The sequence below is a fragment of the Pezoporus flaviventris genome, unplaced genomic scaffold, assembly GCF_033815535.1.
Source record: "Pezoporus flaviventris isolate CSIRO_AGI_PZ_B2104156 unplaced genomic scaffold, CSIRO_AGI_Pfla_v1 ptg000078l, whole genome shotgun sequence".
NCBI classification, from domain to species: Eukaryota; Metazoa; Chordata; class Aves; order Psittaciformes; family Psittacidae; genus Pezoporus; species Pezoporus flaviventris.
This window is the reverse complement of record NW_026892626.1, coordinates 17,949,254-17,970,452: the sequence shown is the minus strand read 5'-3', so window position 1 is coordinate 17,970,452 and position 21,199 is coordinate 17,949,254. Positions and strand designations below refer to the sequence as shown.

Genomic DNA, 21,199 nt, shown 5'->3' with positions numbered 1-21,199 from the left:
AGCAGTGATGACAGAAAAGGCAAGAGAAGTAAAGAAAGAAGAAGAAATCACAGCAAAGACATACACCTGGGGCACGGTTTTGCACCACAAGGCCCGTTTGCTGCCCATACAGACATCTGAAGGGCAGAAACCATCCCCACACTGAAGGCTTTGACTCTTCCCAGCCTGTTTCCTTGTCTCTGGCGCTCAGAGGAGGGATGGGAAATGCAGCCATCTGAGCGCGATGTCTTCGCAGTGGGACTTCACCTGATATCAAGGCAACAAGAGGGGTTTTCACCTGATCCTGGAAACAATGCCATCCATAGAAGCCCACATTGTTACCTTGCCATTTGGAAGCAATTACCTGCATGTTATGTAAAACGCTTTATGAAACGACTGGAGAAATTCAGTAATGTGTTAATCATGGCTTGAATGACATCTGCTTAATACCAGAGCTTTCTGAGCTGCAGGAGGAGGGGTCAGCAGTTCAGAATGATTACCAAAACATATTGCTCCTTTTTGCCTTCTCCTACGTGTTAATTTTTCAGATTTATTATCTTAGGCTCCTGCCCTGAGTATTTTCACTGCATGTCAACATCTGTTATATCTCTGCATTTCACAGCTCTTTAGGCTTTGCCCCATGAAGCCTTAGGCACTCGGATGAGAGGCGCAGCCAGCTCTAACTCAGGGCTTATGCAATTTTCCCAACTAATCCAAAGGACAATTGCAAGGGAAATTTGGCTCCTGGAGGCATTTAAAAAGGCATCGGTAGATGGACTCCAACCCAAAGGAACCAGGCAGGTTTAGAGACAAACTTGGCTGTCAGGACAAGACGTGGTACATGTGGGGTGCTGCGAGTCTGCTGCTCTTTGAGAAACATGTGGTGGTGGAGACGGGTCATGGAAAGATGCTCAGTTCATTTCCACTCCTTTTCTTTGCTCACACAAACTGGAGTCATTCCATAAATGCCAGAAAATCCTCCAGGGACGCTCATCTTTTTGAAATGCAGAGCAAGGAATAAGGGATGTTCTGCCCAAGCCATTGTGGCCAAGGGGCTTGACACAACCATGGAGATCTGGGACCTGGCTGGGACATGGGGCTCCAGTCTGGGCACAGAGGTGGGGGACGGGACACTGCCCATAATAAACCCACAGTCTGGCCTAGGATTCTTCCTGATTTCCCTATTTTGGGGGAAGGGGAAGGGTGAGGCTTACAAACATAGTGCTAACATTTACCTGCTGGCAAAATCTTTTCCCTCATCTCCCATTCCTGTCTTCCTGGGGCTGCTTTTGCTGGCAGACACATAGGGAAGTCCCTATCCCTGCTGAGATGCAGGCAGGAGCCTCCTGCCCATCACCAGCTCTTACCCATGGGAAACCAGCCGCTGGCTCATCCAGGGGGAATCTCCACCAGGCTCCCATTAGCTCCTGTGGACAATGTGGCCTCGGCCTGGGGATGGAGGGAAGAATCATCCTTGGGATGCCAGGATTCTTCTCAGGGCATCAGTCAATGGAGCTGTGATAGAGAAAGTTCCCCTTAACATGACTGAAGAGAAGATCTTTATGCAGTGCACCGGATCATGTTCCAGAAGACATTCACATTATATATAACCCAAATGATTTCTGCTCCGAACCATCAGCCACATTTCTGATTTATGCTTTTCTGATGATTTTATTCCCTCACCCATGATCTGCCCCTTTTCCCAATCAGAATTACAGCTTCCATTCATCATTTCTCTGAGAATTGCTATAATTCAGCCGTGCCCCATCTCTCCCGCTTCACCTGACACACATTTTCTGTCTACCTCCCTTTGTAGTTGAGCTGTTTCTGTAACCTCACACATCTTTCACCATCCTCTTTTTCTGCGGGTGAAATGGAACATAAAATAACCCCAGAATCCTTCAATGCCACCTCCAAAAGTGCAGAACTGTATCACATCAAATAAAACTTGTGTTTTATTTACCAACAGAACTTCCTGTTCCTGCTTTTTTTGCTGCTTTGCTTAATAAAATGCTTTCAACAATTAGCAGCAGCTTGGACAGGCAGGTAGTTCCACTTGCTGTCTTTGGAGCAGTGATCCCTTTTTCCTCCAGATCCATTAACCTGTGGAGGGTTCATGCCATTTTTCTGAGAAGCACATAGAGAAAGGCACATCCCGATGCTCTGCTTCCTGTCCCTCCCTGTGCTGCCATGAGCCTGAAAACACTCATTCCTAATAAACTCCTGCCTGGAGTAATGAAATCATAAAGAGGTGGGAATGGCTGCATTCCCCCAGGCTCATGGTCCCGTATCCATCCTGTGATGGTGGCCAGTGCACTTCAGAGGGAAGCAGAGACAACCCCGTGCCCAGGGCAGTGCTGGGATGAGCTTCTCCACAGGGAGTTTCTGCCTCCCCTGGAGCAGAGTCTGGCTCCAGTCTGTGCTGAGAGCAGGGCAGGAACCCTTCCCATGCTCCGAAAACCGATGGAAACAAAAGGGTTTGCTGCTGGTTGGGATTTGTTGTGTTTTGTCAAAAAAATCCTCTGTTTTCTCCATCTCGGAGCACAACTTCCCAAGCTTTCCATGAAAAAGGCAAAATACCGAGTGGTCGGTACCCAGGATGGGATTTTTTAGCACTGATTTTGAGTAGGAAAACAAGGAATGCTTGCAGACGTTCACTGAAACCTTCTTCCAAGCACAAAGAGGGGAGAAATGCCGACATGGAAGCGTAACCGATGGGCAAGAACTCTTGGAAGACTCTGCTTTAGTCTTGCATATTAAATCCAGAGCTTCAAGATGCTGCTCTGTACTTAAAGATGATTTGAAAGCACTGAGCTCTGGCAGTTGTTCCCCTGCACAAATGTGTGACCTTGGATGACACCGACCTGCCAAAAAAGAAGGGGAAAAAGAAGGTGTTGCTGATAGTTATTTATTTAATCCTCCGATTCCTCATTCATCATCAGGTAAATTTGCTCTTGGCAGCGCCGGCAACTTCCTTGACCGCAGCCAAGGTGACCACTAAAATTAGCATCAAATCCCAGCAACGCTTTACGTCATGGACACGTTATTTTTCACTGGACACAAACTGGGAGGTGTTTCGCCTTTGTTTTGAATCCCGGGGGATCGGGTCGTTACTCTGGGCATTGCTCCATGCCGGCGACGGAACCGGCCGATGCAACCGGCTCCGAATGTGGGTGTTCAGCTTTTTGTTTCAGTGGAGAGGTTTTTTCTGAGCCCTTGCCAAGATGAATGAGTAAAAGCTCTGAAGAAACGGCCCTGACGGAGACCTCGGACAGTAAAACACCATTTTCATCCTCTCTCATAAATACTTTGCTTAATGAAAAGTCCTCGAGGAGCACATTTCCCTGTCAGAGCCAAGGAAAACAAACGTGTGCGTGGTTAAAGAGCACCGAGAGCTGTGAACGCCAACAGCCCTCCCCGTGTGCTGGTGTTACCAAACAGCTCCATCCCCACCCCTGCTGGAGACCTCCTCGTCATTCCCAGGTAGGAGAGCAGAGGGATGCTCTTTTTCATCATGCTGGGAGTTCAGTCCTCACTTCCACACTGCTTTAACAGGCAGGAAACACAGACTTCTCCTCAGCAGAATACAATGCTTGGCTGAGGTGGATGTGAAAGGCCCATGGTGAGTGGGACAGCACAGGCTGGGGTGGCAGTGGGTGCACAGTGGACATCCAGCCATGTCCTCTCTCATCCCTAGGCAAGATTTTGAGCTAGAGAAGAGAAGCAAGACAAGTAGTGTTAATTACAAGATGCTTGTAATTAACATATAGGTGAAGCATCATCCAGGGATGCTCACAACTCACCGGGCTGGTGTCCTAGGAGCCAGAAGTGTGGAGAGATGGAAGGTGAGGGCAGGTAATGGAGCATCACACAGTGCCTGAGTCTGGAGAAGGGGGGTTTATGACTTGCTCCATAATGTGCAGGATCCAGTTTGCCACAGACCTTATCCTCCTTGTCCTCTGAGGAAGCTGCAAGCATAAGAATGAGGAAAAATCCAACCCTGGAGACATTTGAGGCCAGGCTCGATGTGGTTTGGGGCCACCTGATCTAGTTGAAGATGTCCCTGCTCACTGCAGGGGGGCTGGACTGCATGAGCTTTGAAGTCCCCTTCCAACCCAAACTGTTCTTTGATGCTAAAAAAGCCATCAGCAATGGGAAGATGAACATTTCCTGCAGGAGCAGCCAGCAGGGATAACACCTGAGACCGACAGTCCTGACATCTCCAGGCACCACCCAAAATGATGGTTTAAGGTCATCGAGTCCAACCATAAACCTAAATTATTTTAAGAAGCTGATCCCTCGGGATCACATAACCTGTGAGCGTGCCAGAGTCACCTTTGTATGGGAACAGGGGACAGGAACACCAAAGGGTCAGAAGCCTGCGGTGCCAGGCTGCTCTGCAACACCCACCTGCACCTCAGTGCAGCCCCAACACATGAGAGCCCATTCCTGGGGCTGGGACACTTCAGCTGGGCAGAAGCACCACGGTCCCATCAGAAACAAGAAATTCAATGGGCTGCTGAGGAGCCTTACTGATTTCAAATGAAGGAACCCCTAGACAGCAGGAAGGGGGGCTTGGGGATGCCATGGACATGGTCCTACCTATTGAGATGCTGATTTCGTGGTGCTAAAGGGGTTGGGGGATAGGGCGGGGGGGTGGGGGGTGGTGTCATGGTGCACTAGAGGGCACTGTCGCCTGCATATCGTGACAGGGGGGATGTGGAGGATTTGTAAAGATGCCCTGATAGCCCACAGAGAATACAGGAAAAATCATAGAGTGGTTTGGGTTGAAGGGACTTTAAAGCTCCTCCAGCTCCAACCCCTGCCACAGGCAGGGATCCCTTCCACTAGAGCAGCTTGCTCCAAGCCCCTGTGTCCAACCTGGCCTTGAACACTGCCAGGGATGGGGCAGCCACAGCTTCTCCAGGCACATCTCATCTGCATCACAACCTTTGCTGTCTAACATCTATCTATAGTATCTATCCCTCCTTCTCAGGCTGCAGAGGGATGGTGAGAACTTCCTGGGTGCAACGGTCAAACCTTTGCTCTCTGAATACTGCAATAGCTTTTTTAACACATTTCAACCCAGAAACACTCAGCCTTGCGCCAGGTCTGGATGTAACCAGGTTGCTTCCTGGGCTGGAGATGGTCAGACCTTTGGAGGGTGCAGCAGAGCTGTGTGCCTTCCTCTGGATTTCTCCTTTATAGATGGGATTTTGTTTGGGATTTTGGATGTGAGCGACAAGGAGCAGCCCTGGGAGGGGAGGAAGGCAGCACAGGGGCTGTATAGGCAAAAAACATCATGTTAAAGAAACTAAATGAACAAAGAAGCAAATCCTGCCCCTGCAATGCATCCTTCCCTGGGGCTGGCTGTTCCAGGGAGCAGCCAGACGGGACGGGAGCAGCTCCGATTTCCATGCATGCAGAGACAGAACACAAATTCCCCAGCTGGAGTTGGGCCAGGAGCCCAAGGCTGGAAGTGCCACAAGGCTCCTAACCACGAGGTGGTCAGGATTTGGGTTTTACATCACACCTATTTGTAGAGGAAGAGATTAAAGGCCTTGTGGACTCCTACAAAATCCCCAGTAGCAGCAGCTCTAGTGACTGGAGTCAAATCGGTTCCAGACTGAGACCTTCCATTCGTGGAGACCATTTAGAGGAAAAACAAGGAGAATATTCCAGTTGCTTCTCCAAACCAGTGACTTCCGAGCTCCTGGCACTGTTGGTGAGGGCTGGAGAGGAGTCTATAGGCCGGGAGATGTTTCTGAGTGACCTCACTGCTGCCTTTCATACCGTTCCACAACAGTGGCCATACATGCCAAAGGGACAGAGAAAATCCTGATTTACATCATGTAGACATCCTGTCTTACCTGAGCTGCACCTCTGGAGTGTGGGGCCGTTGGGAACAGCTGTAGCTCAGGCTGCTCTGAATCCCAGCTCTCCCAGAAGAGCTCAAAGTGTGGGTGAGGACCTGATCCAATGTGGAGCATCCATTGGGAGACCATGGCTGTGCGGAGACTGCACCCCCCAAGCTGAAGCCAAACCCAAACTCCCCAGGGTTTGTTCTGATGAAGTGACCTAGCAGGAATTAAACTCCTCAACACAGCTTGATGCCTTCGGAAGATGCTGTGTTTCTGGAGGGGTGTGATTTCAGCAGGAAGGGCTGAGGAAGAAGGTGTGAGGTGTCCTTGGAAGCTACGTGCTCCTGTTTGAGACCCTGCAGAAACAGGAGAAACAGCTTTATGGGGAGGGGACCACCAAAGAGGATGGGTGCCCCCCTCCATCCCCAGCGAGCAGATATTATCTGCTAGAGCTTTCTTTCCAGTCTTCTTTTCAAGACATGATGTCAGGGCTCTAATAACCTGACTAAGGCAAAGCCCTGGATGGAACTGCTATTGTGTTTATCAATTTCCTTTCTTCTTTTCTTGTCTCAGTTAATCATGGAACAACGTGATGGAAAAGTCCTGTTAGACCAACCTGCCTCCCAGCCAAGGCAGGACTGATCCCTACATCCACCGTCTCCTGTTTCATCCAGCCTATTTTTAACACATCCCCAGTGACAAGACTTCTTGAGTCACAGGAGCGAGGAATGGAAAAGACCTATTAGATCATGCAGTCTGTCTCCTGGCCAGTGCAGCCTGTTCCCCGCAGCCCAGTTTTTAGTGGTTTAGCTTCCACCTTTCTTTCCCTCGGGACATTATCCTGCTGGCTAACAGATCCCACACTCAGGTTCGCTTGATGTCATGCTGGAAAGCAGGAACGTTCCTCAGCTGAAGGTGCTTGAAGACTGATGTGTGGGATGGGAACAGGGCGAACGACCTGTCCTGCTCCACGAACCCTTCATGTTCCCCTGTGCTGATGCTGTGGCCAGCACAAGCTGGGCAGACCAACCTCAGACAGACAAATTAGCTCTGCAGCATCACTGTTAATTGGCTTTTAGGCATGAATGGCACGGAGCTGCCTGCAAATAGCCTGCCCACAGCACACGAGTGCCTGCACACCTGCACATCCCTATGCAATCACCCCCAACCTGCTCTGCTTCCCCCAGCATGATCCCTCTGCACCATGCAGGCAGCTTGGATGGGTGCTGGGGGCTCCCATTGGGTGCATGGAGCAGCCCAGACAACATGCCCGAGCCACGAGATGCCCTTTATCCCTTGCGGCACGCGGTTTTCGGCTCTGCCCCAGCCCTTATCTGCCTTGAGTAATGCAAAAGAATTGGTTACTCCCCAGTGGACTGATCTAATAGCAGCACGAATAAAGTTATTTTGAACAGTTGTTCATGAGTTCATCTCCTGGAAAGCCTCAGCCCCAGCTGTTGCTGTGCTTTTGATTAAAATATAGAGAAAAAACATTAAACTCAAACTGGGGATTAGCAGAGCTGAGCACGTCCCAGCCCTCCCTCCTCCCCGTGTCAGGTGCCCGGTTGGGCTATAAACCACTCTTTGTGTGCAGCTCCCTCACCCCTTTCTCTCCGAGCTGGCACCAGCGCCGCTGGGATTTGGCAGCGCTCGGCTGTGTGCCGATAGCGGGATGCGGGATGCTGGCAGCGCCGGCGCGGCTCGCGGGTGCCCGGCTGGCAGGGGTAGCGTGCAAATGGTCAGCCAGGCCTCCAGCCAAGTCCATTTGTTAATGGGCAAGCTATGGGGAACTGTTCGGGGAGAGGCAAATTGAATTAGGCACGAGCAGGGATAAAGGGAGGGTGGGAGCGGGGATGCGGGTCCATGATCACCCCTCTGGGACTGTGACCTGCAGCAGACACAAGCAGAAGTGCAGCCCCGCGCAAGCCCATGGTGGTGGTGGTGGGGTGTCCTCTCCGGGATATCTAAGTCTCCACCATAAGCAGCTTGTGGAGGAGCTGGGAAGCAGGACTGACCCACAACCCATCCAAAGCAATAACCACCACTCGTGCACCACGGACAAGCTCTGAGCCAAAGGCTGACCACAGGGCAGGGATGTGCAGGCTCCCCGTGCAGGTCATCCCACACGTATGCCCTATTCCCGGGGTCTGTGGGTGAGCAGGGAATGCAGCTCCTCCTCCCACCCTGCAGCCCATATGTTTTGCTGCTCCGTGGCCGCCTGCCTCTGCAGACGGTGAATCAGCCTCGTCGCTCCAGCAGCAAAACCTCTGCAGGCTTTGTTTGTAAAACCCTAACCCCTCGGATAGGCAGGAGAGCGCAGGATGGAAGCATCCCCTCTCCCCTCCGCAGCCAGGATGAGCCCATAGCCAGGAGCGTGGTGAGAGCCAGGGCTCAGGCTCTGAAAAGTCAGTGCCGGAGCAGCTCGTCTCGCTCCTCTGGAGTCAGCTCCCACCTCCTGCTCCGATGTTTGGCCAGGACAACCTGTGCTCTGGCAGAGGCGGGTTCAGGATGGGTGGGAGATGGTGCCGTGACCCCCACTAATGCCCCTCTGCCCAGCACTGCAGGGCAAGGGGACAGTGATGCTGCAGCTTCCCCCTTGCCGTCAACATCTGGGTGCACTCAGTCCCTTTTCTCCAATGTAAAATCCAGCTGGACACATGTCCCGGTAGCTGGATGGACACCAGTGCTGGGCTGGGAGAGGTGTGGGTCACCCCCTTCCCACATCAGTGTGGACTTTGCTGCGCTCCAGCTGAGACCCCTCTAGAAGGGCTGGATTAGCAAGCCTGGACATCTGGAGCAGTGCTTGCTGAGGCAGAACTATTACAGAGGGACCACGGAGCAGACACTGGGAGGTGTTCTTGCTGAGACAGACAGAGGATACGGACAATAAAGAAGAGTTTCACACTTAACTTTCCTTGTCCAATCAATTAGGTAATGACAGAGTTATCCCACACGTCCGCCTAAGGAGGTCTCTCCTCCTCCTGAATAGAGATAATTTTAAAAGCAGACCGATGAACTCACACCAATCATTGTCCTGAAGTTGGGAAAGCTGGGGAGAAATGCAGCGAAACAGGGAGAATCGGATCAAAAGGCAGGAAAAGATGCTTAGTAGTACCAAACCCTGCATGCATTTGAGGCTGAACATACATACTGTCTTAAAGCTGAACTATATGGTTGCCCATATGGAGATGTGCAGCTGGGCTAAGTCATTGCTAAACCAACTAAATTAAGATATTAATCCATAATATCCGAGTCTCCTTCTCCAGTTCTCTTCCCTGCTTTGCAAAGAGAGATGCTGTACCCGAACCAGCGCAGTTTCTAGAAGCAAGTTTCACACAGCATCCCCCTCCCCTGGCTTTCTCGCCATGGCTCTTATTTTCCTTTCCAGCATCAGCATCTAAACATCTGGGTCGTGGTGGAGCTCAGAGCTGGAAGCGACACAATATAGTGAGAAAGGATGTTTTTGTGCTATTTCCAACCGTCCCAGAACAGAGAACTTCAGAAACCCCTTCACAAAGGCTGCTTTCTTCCTCGGGGCTACTCTGAAAAGATGGGTCGAATCCTCAGTTATCTGCCTCGACCAGGCTTGTACAAGACAGAGACGATCAAACAGGAGGGGGAAGGGGATGATGAAAACACAGCCAAGTGTGGGTTTTTGTTTGTTTCTTTTAGCTTCTTTTGGTTAAAACTGCAGTTCTGGAGCACCTCCAGGCTCCTCTGTGCTTGGGGAGGATGCGGGATCTCAATGATTTACTGAAGATCCCCACTGATATTTCAATTTGTTTGTTTTTTTTTTCCCCACACTAAAATTCCAGTTTCTTGCTGAAATGTTGAAATTTTGGGGGCTTTTTGGGAGCTTTTTTTGGCCTTTTAAAGAAGCTTCACTCCTCAGCACGCCCCAGACTCAGCTGGCCATTGATGCTGGTTGGAAGAACCAGGCTCTCTGAGCATCCCTCACTGGCAGCCAAAAGCCCTGGATGGGCTTGACAGGCACCAAAGCTGGGTTGTAAATGGGGACAAGGAATTGTGCCAGTTTCCCTCCTCCATCCAGAAAGGTGGTGAAAGACACTAAGAGACCTGGAGTCTCCTTAAACTCTGCACCCAGTGGTGAGGGTGATGCTCAGCTCAATCCCCCTTCTCCTACCCGTTTGGGTGCTCCAGAGGACGCTGCACCTGCGGGACAGACCCAATACCAACACCAAAGTGATGTGAGTCCTGCTCCCTCCTCTGGAGCCCTCTGGGACAAGAGGTTATTCCAGCTCCTCAGCACGAGCTCAGTGTTGAGCCTGTTTGGAGGGGGCTGCCAGTGGGAGCAGCGCTGCCAAGCCCGATGCAATGCGGTTGTTTCGGGAGGTGGAGTCTGTCTGCGGAGCGCTGGCCTGCGCGATGCGTTGGCCGGTGCTCAACTATGTCCCTGTGATGCTGACCGAAGGAAGCCCCATGTTTCACCTCCTTCCACACATCCCCAGGGCTAATCCCCAGCTGCCTGGGGGCAAACCTCCATTTTCCAGCTAGTCTCCAATTGAGGAACCGGATCCTCTTTGCCTGCCCCCAAGCCTGCCAGCAAACACTTGTGCACAGCAGCTTGTCCCCCACAGGGAAAGCTCCTGGCCCCATTCTTGCTCCTGCACACAAGAGCCCATGTACAGTTGATTACCAATGTCCTGCTCTGCCTTCCTTCTCCTCTGTGTGCCCTCACAACCTTGGCAGGGTTCCTAAGGGCATCCCCCTGCTACTTCTCCCACCTCACTCTCTTTAAGGATACAACCCCCTGTCAGGAATGCTTGGAAACACCAGGGTGTATTGCCATACAAAGCTGCATCCCACAGCTGCTTAAAGCATCACCCAAACAGCATGAGCAGCTCTAAGGAGAAATGGACGACATGGATAAAGCCAGCCCTGTTCAGAGCATCCTCACAGTGGTACCCACGTGTGCAATGCTGGCCAAGCATCCCCATTGCATCCCATCCCCTGCCATGGCCATGGGATCCCTGGCGTATCCCTGGTGCAGCAGAGCCCAGAGAACCTGAGCAGGGTGGTTTTGTCCCCATTCTGCAGAAGACACACACACCTCCCCGCTCTGGCAATGGTACCAGGTACCAAACGGAGCAGAGATGGGAAGAACCCAGCCCTGTGTTTGCCTCAGCCCACAGAGCTGCCAATTCCCAGGTACTGGAAAACCAGGCGACATCACTTTTGCAGCACATCCCTTGTTGCAGGCAGCCCAAGAGTCAGAAGAACATATTTTGTCACGTACATAATCTCCAAGTAAAAAACCCCTCATCTTCTGGATTCCCAGACAGTACACTCAGCATCCTCATGCTACTGATGTAATCCTGGAGGAAGGTCCCTAGGGCCCAGCCTTGCTAAGCTGAATCTGCACTGAGCCCTCACTGGTGCACGGAGGTGGACCAGTCTCCCCACAGCCCCTCAGCACTGGGATATCCCAGGCATGTTTTATGGAGCTGTTTATACACTTGCTGAGTGTCTAACTCCACTCTGCACCCACGGGGAACATTAATAGCTCAGTAAAGTTCTTTGCTAATACTATTCTTGCAGTCCTTCGTGTTCAGCTGCAATAAGAATTAGCTGGGAATAAAACTGACATAATAACAAAGAGGAATAAACCCAACACAGCACATCCCTTGGGACGTCCATAAGCAGGTACCCACCTCCAACCCCAAAGACTTTACCAATAACTAAAAGCAGCAGCAAAGCAACCCCTGAGCTGAGGTACCGCAAGTGGAACGCAGGAGCAGTCGGTGGCGTGACGCCAGGGTGAATATTTGACCCAAATTGCTTCAACTCCAGCTGGTTGCAGTGATTCACTGCATCCAGCCCCATCGCTGGCCTGGCCGGGCTCTCTGTTTGGGACCTGTCTCCAGAGAGACCGAAGGTTTCTTTGTTTTGTTTGTATGAACGCCTTGGTTATTCAGGGAAGCGTGACACCATTGTGGGAACACTGACTGGCTGCTCCTGCAGGAGACCTATGTGGTGGATCCATATTTGGACCGGGCTGCTTGGCTCCTCTGGGACCTCTCCTCCTCTTGCTTGACCTCAGGAGCATCATCTTGTCTTTGTGTGACTCCATAGCTCTGTCCTGCTCCTCAGCTTCCCTGGCATAAGGAGGGCTACGGCCAAGAGATGTGGTGCATGGGGTGGGTAGGTGAAGGAGGATGTAAGGACTTGGATGGATCCCAACCATCCCTCTAGCCCAGCATCCGGTACTCAGTGGATGGATACTACTGGAGCACCAGGAGGGAACAGACATGGTCAGAGATACCCAAAGCTGAAGAAGACCTCTCTTGTGTTTAATAGCCCTTGGTGCTTGCTCTCCCTTGAATTCCCTGTATCCACCTTGAAGGAAGTGGGTGCACAGAGTGGGGCACCTGCTCTACCCATGGACTAGGGACACAGAAGGGCCTCTACACCCAAAAAAAGCATGCACCCTAAGGCAGGTTAGCCCCATATGGATTCAGGCAAATGAGAAGCACTGGGAATGCTCCCCAAAACCTTGTCCCTACGCTGCATGGTGCCTCCTGCCACCCTGCCCGGTCATGCCGCCTTTAAAACACTTGGGAATCTTAAATAGAGCCAGGCCCTCGGCTGCAACGTTCCCTCTGTGCTAAAGAGAAACACACCCCAAATACTTAAAATACAAAAATCCCAACCTGGGATCAATTCTTTTCCTTTTTGAGCCAATTTGTGGGAAGAAAAATCCCCTCGACTTTAGGAGCTGGTGGAGGAAGGGGATGAAAACAATTAGATACCATCTGAGCGGCTGTTCCATGCCCTTCCAGGCTGAAATTGGCTCCTTTCTCCCAGTGAACTTCCCATAATGTGGAATACTGCCTTCAAGGGGTTTGGAAATACCAAACACAAGTATATCCAGAGCTGCTGGAGCTTTCCGTGTCCGTAACATCATTCCTGGACTGTGGGGTTCCTGCTCCATGAAATGACCTTAGTGACAGATTTACGACAGGACCATCTGCAGTCCCTCCAGGGGGAAGAGGCAGACCAAGTCATTCTTGCTCCTTTCCCTTATAAGCACGTTTTCCAACAGAAAAACACCATTTTTCCTCAAAATGGGAATGTCTTCCTTTCACTTTGCCATTCAAACCACCTAAAAATACGCATTTCCTTTCCATGGCCAACAAAACCAGAAGCCACCCCTGCATCACCAATGCCGATCATGGTGCCAAAGCCTTATCCACCCTGTGGACTCCTGCTTTGAAGCTGTTTGGGCTTTGCCATGACCATGGGCATCAGCATTACATCCCAAAAGGTAGGGATGGAGGGAAACTCAAATGCTCACCCCATCCAAGCATGATCAGAGCAAGCTTTTAGGACTTTAAGACTCCTTTTGGGGGCTTCTTTGGCTGTGGATTGAGCAGAGAAGCTGATGGGGAGATAGAGGGGGAGCCTCAGCATTCAGCCCAGCCTGAGTCCAACACCACCTCATTTTGGGAGGGGGGTCACGCACAACCCAGGTCCCCTTCCAGCCACTGGGCAGCAGATGGCAAATTGGGGTGAAAAAATGCTGGAAAGGCAAAGGCAGGAGCCCGCTGCACTGCTGCCTGTCCCTTTGCATTCAGTTCTTGGTCAGCTAAATTGTTATTGAATAAGGCAAGCTGCGTCAAAAATGTGCTTTAATGAAGTGCAGCAGGGGCTCTGGCATCGTTTCCCAAGCTCCACGAAGGTTTTAATCCCCCGGCTCTCCAAGCCACTGCGCGACGTATGCTTTAAAGAGGAGATTTCTTGCTCCCTGGTATTTCATGCATGTCATATTTTAAAGACATGCTGCCAGTTTAGTTTAGGCCCGAAACGCTGGTGTCATTTAGGGAGGGGGGGTGTGGAGAAAGGGGGGAGATACTTCACCACAGGGATTAAAAATAATCCCAATGCCACACAGAGCACAGTCCAAGTCCCCCCATGTCCCCACCGAGAAGCCTAAAGGTGTCCAAAAGGATTTGGGAAGGTCTGAAAATGGCAGGAGGGCGATGGGCATCCTCTACACCCAGCCTCGCATTCCACGGAGGATAATCCCAAGGGATTCTCCAGGCACCAAGAACGGACTTTGCTAATTAGTCCTGGCTTATCTCAAGCAAACTTTCTGCTCTGTTTGCTTAAGATGGGCCTGCAGTGAGTAATATCTGGAGCAGGGAGGAAAAAGCCCTGCTGGCATCTCTCTTCTTGCCTGGGAGAGCCTCGCTCGGGGAGATATTAAAGGCTTTTGTTTCCAGGAGCTGTCAAACCCCTCACCTTTCACAAGCACTAAAACGGCCAAGGGAACAAATCTATGTGAGTGGAATAATAATGTTTAAGTCGTAAATTGGAGCCTGTAAATCAAGGAGTGACGGGGCGGGCGGTGTAATGTCTCCTGAGTTAACATTCGAGGTTTGCTTTCACCTGAGGAAAAGGGGAAAAACAGCCAAGTCCCTGCCCTCCCACTCCAGAGATTGCTATAAATCACCTTAATGTTACACTTTTGCTCTTAAATAGACCAAAAGCATGAGCGTGGGGAACAGACAGTGGAACTGGGTGATTTAAAAAGTACAGTGCTGGGAAGAAAGCTTTAACCCCCCCCAAACAGACCCAAACCGTTCCCTCTCTGCTTTTAAAGCCCAGGGTAAATCCTGCACTCCAAGAAACACACCCCCACGGACCAAACCTTGGTCCTGCCGTGCTGCTGAGCTCGGTGAGGGCATGGGGACAGTTTGGGTGCTGTTGGCAAACCATGGAACAGGCCTGTCTGTCTCCATGGGTTTGAATTTCGGAACCCAAACTGGGGGACTCAATGCACCCCAACTGGAAGCAACAGAAGAGGAACCCACCCCAATCACCTCACACAGGGGACATTTGCAGACCTGGGGTTGTCACTCACCTGCTAAGGCAGTCCCACCACTGCAGCTCACCTCCTGGGAGGGCAGTGGTGGGAAGGAGGGAACATGAGTGGAAAAGCACTGTGCAGTTGGGCATTGGGCTGTGTCCACGTCCAGATTCTGCTCTCCCAGAGTTGAAAATATTGTTGGTTATTTTTCTCTGGGAATCCCAATTTTACCTGTTTTGGGTAAGGAGAATAAAACTCAGCAAATCTGAACAGAGTGTCCCAAACACTGAAGATGCTTTCACCCTCACCTCCTCCCTCCTCCACCACCGCTGCACCCGGTCCATCCAAGAGCAGATCCCCGCTGCTCCCACCCAGGGACAGCAGGCACCAGCTCATGGGGCTCCAACCCCAGCACCCAAAGGGGTCTTGGCCACCCCTGGGGCTGTCCCAGGACAGCACTGAGGAGTGAGAAGCTGGTGTGGAAGATGCTGAATGGAGACACTGGGCTGGGGAGGCTGTGGCTGCATGGCCAGCGGAGCATGGGGAGGAGGAGGAAGGCATTGGCATGCGGAGCACAAGTGCATGTGGGGCACTCTCCTCTGCCTAATCCAGTGGGTTCAAAGCAGCCTGGGCACAGCTGCAGTGTCTGAGCCCCAACAGGTGACAGCTCAGCTGTCCCCTCCCCATGGGGCTCTTATCTCTGGAAGGGGCTGGCCTGGGGGCCGGCTCCATCCTGCCCTCAGAAGCATCCCGCAGCTTCCGACGGCTCCCTCTCCTCTGAGCCCATGGCGGTGGGATGGGGCACGGCTGAGGGGAGGCTCTGGTTGTGCAGAGTCCTCTTAAAAGGGGCTGGGAAAGGCAGGAGCGAGCTGTTCTGCAGGGTGCTGGTTCTGTGGAGCTGGCACTGACACCCTGAGAGCAGCACACGGGGTGTCTGCCCTGTGCTGACACCCGGTCCCTGCCTGGAACCATGGAATCAACCAGGCTGGGAAAGCCCTTTAAGCTCATCAAGTCCAACCTTTACCCCAGCACTGCCAATGCCACCACTAACCCATGGCACTGAGGCCTCGTCTACTCAGTGTGTGAACACTTGCAGGGAGTGACTCCAGCACTGCCCTGGGCAGCCTGGATCATGGTCCCCTCCAGCCCCTGGTCCCCTGCTGATGGAGCTGGGAATAGGCTGGATCCCACCTCCAGCCCTGAGTGAATTCCAGTGTAATGGCTACAGTGCAGCAGGGAAATATTTTATGCCATCACTCTGAAAACCCCTTTGCAAACTGCATCCTTCCACGCAACTGCCCTCGCTCCCAGTGCATCCAGCAGCAGGACCAGGAGAGGCAAATCCAGCCAAGCCTCTGTGCATCCACTGAAGCTGGAGGGATTTCTGTTTCTCCTCCCAACTGTCTGGTTCCTCCCTGGAGGCTGCACCAGCTGAAGAGACCATCTGCCACCATTGGGGTCAAAACACAGCAATGAGCAGGGGAGCGTGGCAGAACACTTGTGCCTGCCCTGGCCGGAATCACAGAGCCACAAAATGACTGGGGTTGGGAGGGACCAAAAAGCTCATCCCCCTGCCAGGGGCAGGGAAACCTTCCACTAGAACAGGCTGCTTCAAGCCCTGTCCAACCTGGCCTTGAACACTGCCAGGGATGGGGCACCCCTGTCCCCCAGGGATGCACCCACATCCACAGCAGCCAGTGGTCACTGCAGGGCTCAGGCTGGGACAGTGGCAGGCAGAGAGAGCCTGGGTCCACTCCTTCATCCCACAGTGATCCCATCCCCACTGTGAAGAGATGCCCCAATTTCCCTCATTTATATATGAAAATAACAAAGTGTGACCTGAAATATTTCCCCAGCAGCTGCAGCGGGGCACAAAGGCTCACATAAACACCTCACTCACCTCCATGCACCCAAGAAACACCCATTAACATCCTCAACAGTGCAGGTGTGGGGGGGCAGATCCATGTACCCCCATCCCAATTAGCTGCTGCATTGCCAGCTACCCACTCGAGTCCCCTTAAGCCAACTCAAGCTGCTATTGTCTGAGCAGCACCATTATCCAGGCAGCCTCCAGACCCCCTTCCCCACTGCTCATTTCTCCTTATCTGCATAGTTTATTGAAAATTAAAATCCCTTTGCTTTTTTCCCAGGGCTCGGTCGGGAACGATCTCTTCTCTTGGCCCTACTTGACTCCAATTAGTTGGGATAACAAAGCTGCCGCTGTTGGAGGATTATTGACAAATGCTCAATGCAAAAAAGAATGGCAAGAGAAGGGTCTATTAAAATGACAACTTTCTAAGCCTGGAAACAAAACCTCCTGGTGATTTATAGTGCTGGGGAGGGACAGAAAATACCAGTTCTTAGGGTTTTGATGGCATTTCAATTGATCAGTCCCCTCCTGCCATGACTTTGTGTCTTGCTTCTCTTCATTAACCAATGTGTCACCATCAGCATCCTGCAACGCCGCAGCATCCTCTCCCCTCCCAGGACCACAGGGACATCACCACCAGCCATGGCTCCAGGACAGGAGCCTAGGGATACTGGAAGCATGGAAATACATCCCATAACAGAGAGGCAGCCCCATCCCTGCCCGTTTCCCAGGCCTCGGGCTCGCTGACACCGTTCCCATGGGCGCCCGTCGGCGCCGGCGTTGGGCTCCTGCCCCTAAAAACCTGCTCGATGCAGCTGCAACTATGGCACAAAAGGACTGAGGAGCATTGAGAGCAGCACAACTCCCTCACTGATAACTCCTTAAAGGCGTTTCATATTTTTTCCCTGGCATTTTTTTTCTTTGTAGATAAAAGAATGTGTGTGTGTGTGTGTGTGTGTGTGTGTGTAAAAATGAAGGATACTTGATAAAGGGCAGTGAGTGTTATCCCTAAGAAAAAAATAAACGAAATAAATAGGAACCTCACAGAGCTTTTTCTCTTCCCTAGGTGGCTGGGGCAGCTGGCTCTTTAAATATTAATCAGGGCCTCATTGAGATGCAAATATAGGGAGAGGGAATAATGCTCCCGCAGCTGCGCAGCCCCGGCCTCCTCTCCACCATGAATGGGAATATCTGAGGACACAGGTGCAGGGAGCCGACCGCGAGCAGGATCCTGCTTAATAAGGTAATTTGTGAGCGATGCTCTATAGAGACGAACCGGAGCAATCTTTTACCACTTGACAGTATCTGACCACTAAACAAGGTGTTAATCTTCTAATTGTGGTGTTGACTGTTCCCTAGCACAGCGTTCCTGGCCTTTTGCCCTGACACTTGGCCAGTTAAAATCAACTTCACTGACGGGTCGGACGTGCGCCAACCGATCGGCGATAAATTATTTATTGTTCTATTTCCCAGCATAACAAGTAAACAGGAAAGACGGGGCATCCCGCAGGGAAAAACAGCTTGGATGCACATCGTTGGACCGAGTCGTGTTGCTCCACATGGGCACCCCCATCCCCTGTCCCCCCCCCGAGGCTGTGCTGTGCTCCCCTGGCTCTCACCTCTTTCTGCCGCGAAGGTGACTGCATCCCAGCTTGCAGGAGCAAAGCTGTGTCCAGCGATGGGTCTGGTGCTGGCATCTGTGTACAGGGTCCTGCAGATAGGGTTCTGGGGTGGTCACCTCCTGTTCCTCATCAGCTCCTGGTGCCCATTCTCTTCTTGGTGAACTGGGAGGGCAAGAAGAGAGACTAGAGCCATAAGAGCCTGTTACGGGCATCACTGTCTGTGATAACGGGGAAGCCGGAGCAGGATGTGGGTGGCAAACACGAGCTCCCCATCACTGTGTCCTCGCTCCAAGGCCATCCATGACGGGGACCTTCAGCTGCTGCAGGAGAGACAATGGGGAAAGTGGGTCAGAGCCTTCAGCAGCATTTCACATAACCAGAGCCAGCACAGTCAGAGGCCCATAAGTACCGCTAGGGCTGAACTCACGTATTTTGCTCTCTTCTGCAATTTCTTATTAGCACAGGTGGGTCTACAGGCCAGGGAACGATGGGAAGGAAAGGCCTCCATGAGGGCACCAGAAAGGCACCCTCCATCACCACCCAACATAACCCAATGTGCTGCATTGCTGATTTAAACACTCATCCCCCGTTGCCATGCTTCTTGAGAAGGGATGCCCTTGCCATATCCCATTCCCAGCTCCTGGGGCAGAGCTGGCCCTGGGGCATGGTTTGTTCTTCCCTCTAACAGGCTCGATGGAGGCGTACTGGGGCCGCTCCATCCACACCGGATACAAGGAACGCATCCCATCCTTCTGTAACAGCAAGAGGAAAACAGCTTCGAGGTTGTAGATACAACACTCGCTGTGGCAGAGTATATTTAAGGTTTGCCTCCTGTGGTTGCCATCCTCCCTTTTCCCTGCCAAGCTTCCTTGCCCGGGCTCCTGGTGATGAATGACCTCGTCCGGGTACCGCCGGTACCAGGCGCGCGCAGCTGCGAGGCTGTTTCCCGGGGCGGGCGCTGCAGATGGCTGCTCCATCACAGCTGCCCGCTCCCTGCTCACAAAGGGATGGGAAACACAATTAATTAGAGAGCAGAAGGGAGCGGGAAGGGATGCTGGGATGTCGCAAGGAGCCGACCCGGAGCTCGCCCTGTGACCGGCACATCCAGCCTCGCCGCGGCGGGCTCTGGCTTTGGGAAGACGCAAAGGGGTCTCGGGGCAAGGGTTTCTGTGTGGTGCTGTGATTCCCAAATTCCCGGAGACAGGGAGAAGCGCAACTTCTCATCCTTGTCTTCTGACCCAACTTCTGACTCTTCTGATGTTAGATTCTGGCCTCTGGGTTCTGCTCAAGGGGCAAAGCTCAGCTGTGCTGTGTTCCCTTGCAGGCAGGGCTGGATGTGGCTGCTACAGCCTTTTATGCATGTGAGCGCTACAACCACTGTAGGTACAGGCAGCATCTCCACACTGTCTGGCAACAGGCAAGATCATCTCAGAGACTGGAATCATGTAAATTCAGTCACCTTTGCATTTGTTGACAGTTCAGCAAAACCTTCTTAGCATGGAAAAAAGTTACTGTATTCCAGGAGAGAAAACCAGTTCTACTTAGCCTTACAGATTGGCCTTTTGTTTCCAAAGTATATTTATTTGCCTTATTATCTCAGCACTCTCAATATTATTAACAATAAATCACGATTAATTATTGTTATTTTCTATACAAGGAATTTGCCTCTTTCAACACTTCACTGGGAACAAACTGGATCTACAACCTAGCGTGCAGAGATGCCACTTCCCCACTTAGAACCCACCGTCCTTCACTTCAGGGCTCTCAGATTTGGTGTAGGAGACAAAGATTAATTTGCCAATACAATGCACCCTGCCAGGGCAGCACCCCAGGGGTTGCTTGTGCTGCACTGGGAGGTTTAAGACCCCCAGTGCAAGAGCCATTGTGTCCTACACTGCTGCCAGAGCTCGCCACATGGACCCATCTCCCATCCCTCCCATTTGTCACCACTGTCTTAAAAGCAACTCTTATCCAAGCTGACAAGCTGCAGAGACACATCATGGGCCTCAGCTCAAACAATCCCAAAAGGGCCAAACCCCATGGACCCGGAGCCACTCTGGGAGGATGGAGTTTGCTCCTGTGGGCTGGAGGAGGATGTGGCTGTGTCAGCACCAAGCACCACGCAGCCGCCAGCTGCTGCTGAGGTGTCTTTTACCCTGCACCTTGTTAATGAACTGAAGCTTAGGAGAGAGTGTGTGGCTGGGCTAGACAGAGAATCAACCAGGATTAGCAGCACAGAGCCCCTGAGCGAGGACTGGGCTCTTTATCCCTACACTTGAAACCCAACTCCTCGCCACAGCCGCCTGGAGCGATCCCTCCCTTCCCAACGCTCCAGCCATCCATCACTAGCTGGGAAAATTACCTTATACAAGAGCTTTTACACCAATGAGACAGCTAGCCCTTGGGCTTCTGTTTTTCCTTCCATTTTTCCATGGAAAAACAGAGGTCAGGCAATGCCTCAGACGTGCTGCATCTCTGCCCAGCCTGCCTGTATCAGGGAGCAAACGCTAGGATAAACTCTCCAACATTCCTCAAAACAGCCCACACAAGGCAATCTGCCCTGCAGCACAGCACGGCCTGGTGGTAGATCACCTGTGAGAAGGGAAAACAAAGACATCTAAGGGGAAAACCGAATTCCCTGCCTCAGCCAGCCATGGGGATGTACATGGGGAGCTGCAAGGCGAGGGCATGGAGTAATAAACAGCTCCTTCCCAGCTGAGAGGCGCTGCCAGCCTGCAGTGATGCACTTTGTGTGTGTGTGCTCTATATGCACACCATAAAAATAATGCTTTGTGAAGGATATGGAAGCATCCAGGCAGGGCCAGGCAGCTGGGAATCTGTCAGGAGGAAGTGCAGGCAGTGGGATCCGGCCAGAAGAATTGCTCCGGCTTCTTGTGGGGTGGAAATAAAAGTCCAATTGAAAGCACCCTGCTTCCCCTGCAGAAATAGGTCCAGGCACAAATCATAGAATAAGGGAATGGTTTGTGTTGGAAGAGACCTTAAAGCTCCTCCAGTTCCAACCCCTGCCACGGGCAGG

At 52.0% G+C, this 21,199-nt stretch overlaps 1 protein-coding gene across 1 annotated transcript; it reads right to left on the bottom strand.

The window, feature by feature from the left end:
* Positions 1-1,779: 1,779 nt before the first annotated feature.
* LOC133279841 (uncharacterized) lies at positions 1,780-11,982 on the bottom strand. The gene is made up of 4 exons (XM_061474016.1): positions 11,513-11,982; positions 3,783-3,947; positions 2,574-2,843; positions 1,780-1,841 (listed from the first exon to the last, which is right to left on the bottom strand). Exons 1-4 carry the CDS (start codon positions 11,682-11,684, stop codon positions 1,780-1,782), a joined length of 669 nt encoding a protein of 222 aa, XP_061330000.1. The 5' UTR covers positions 11,685-11,982.
* Positions 11,983-21,199: the final 9,217 nt, after the last annotated feature.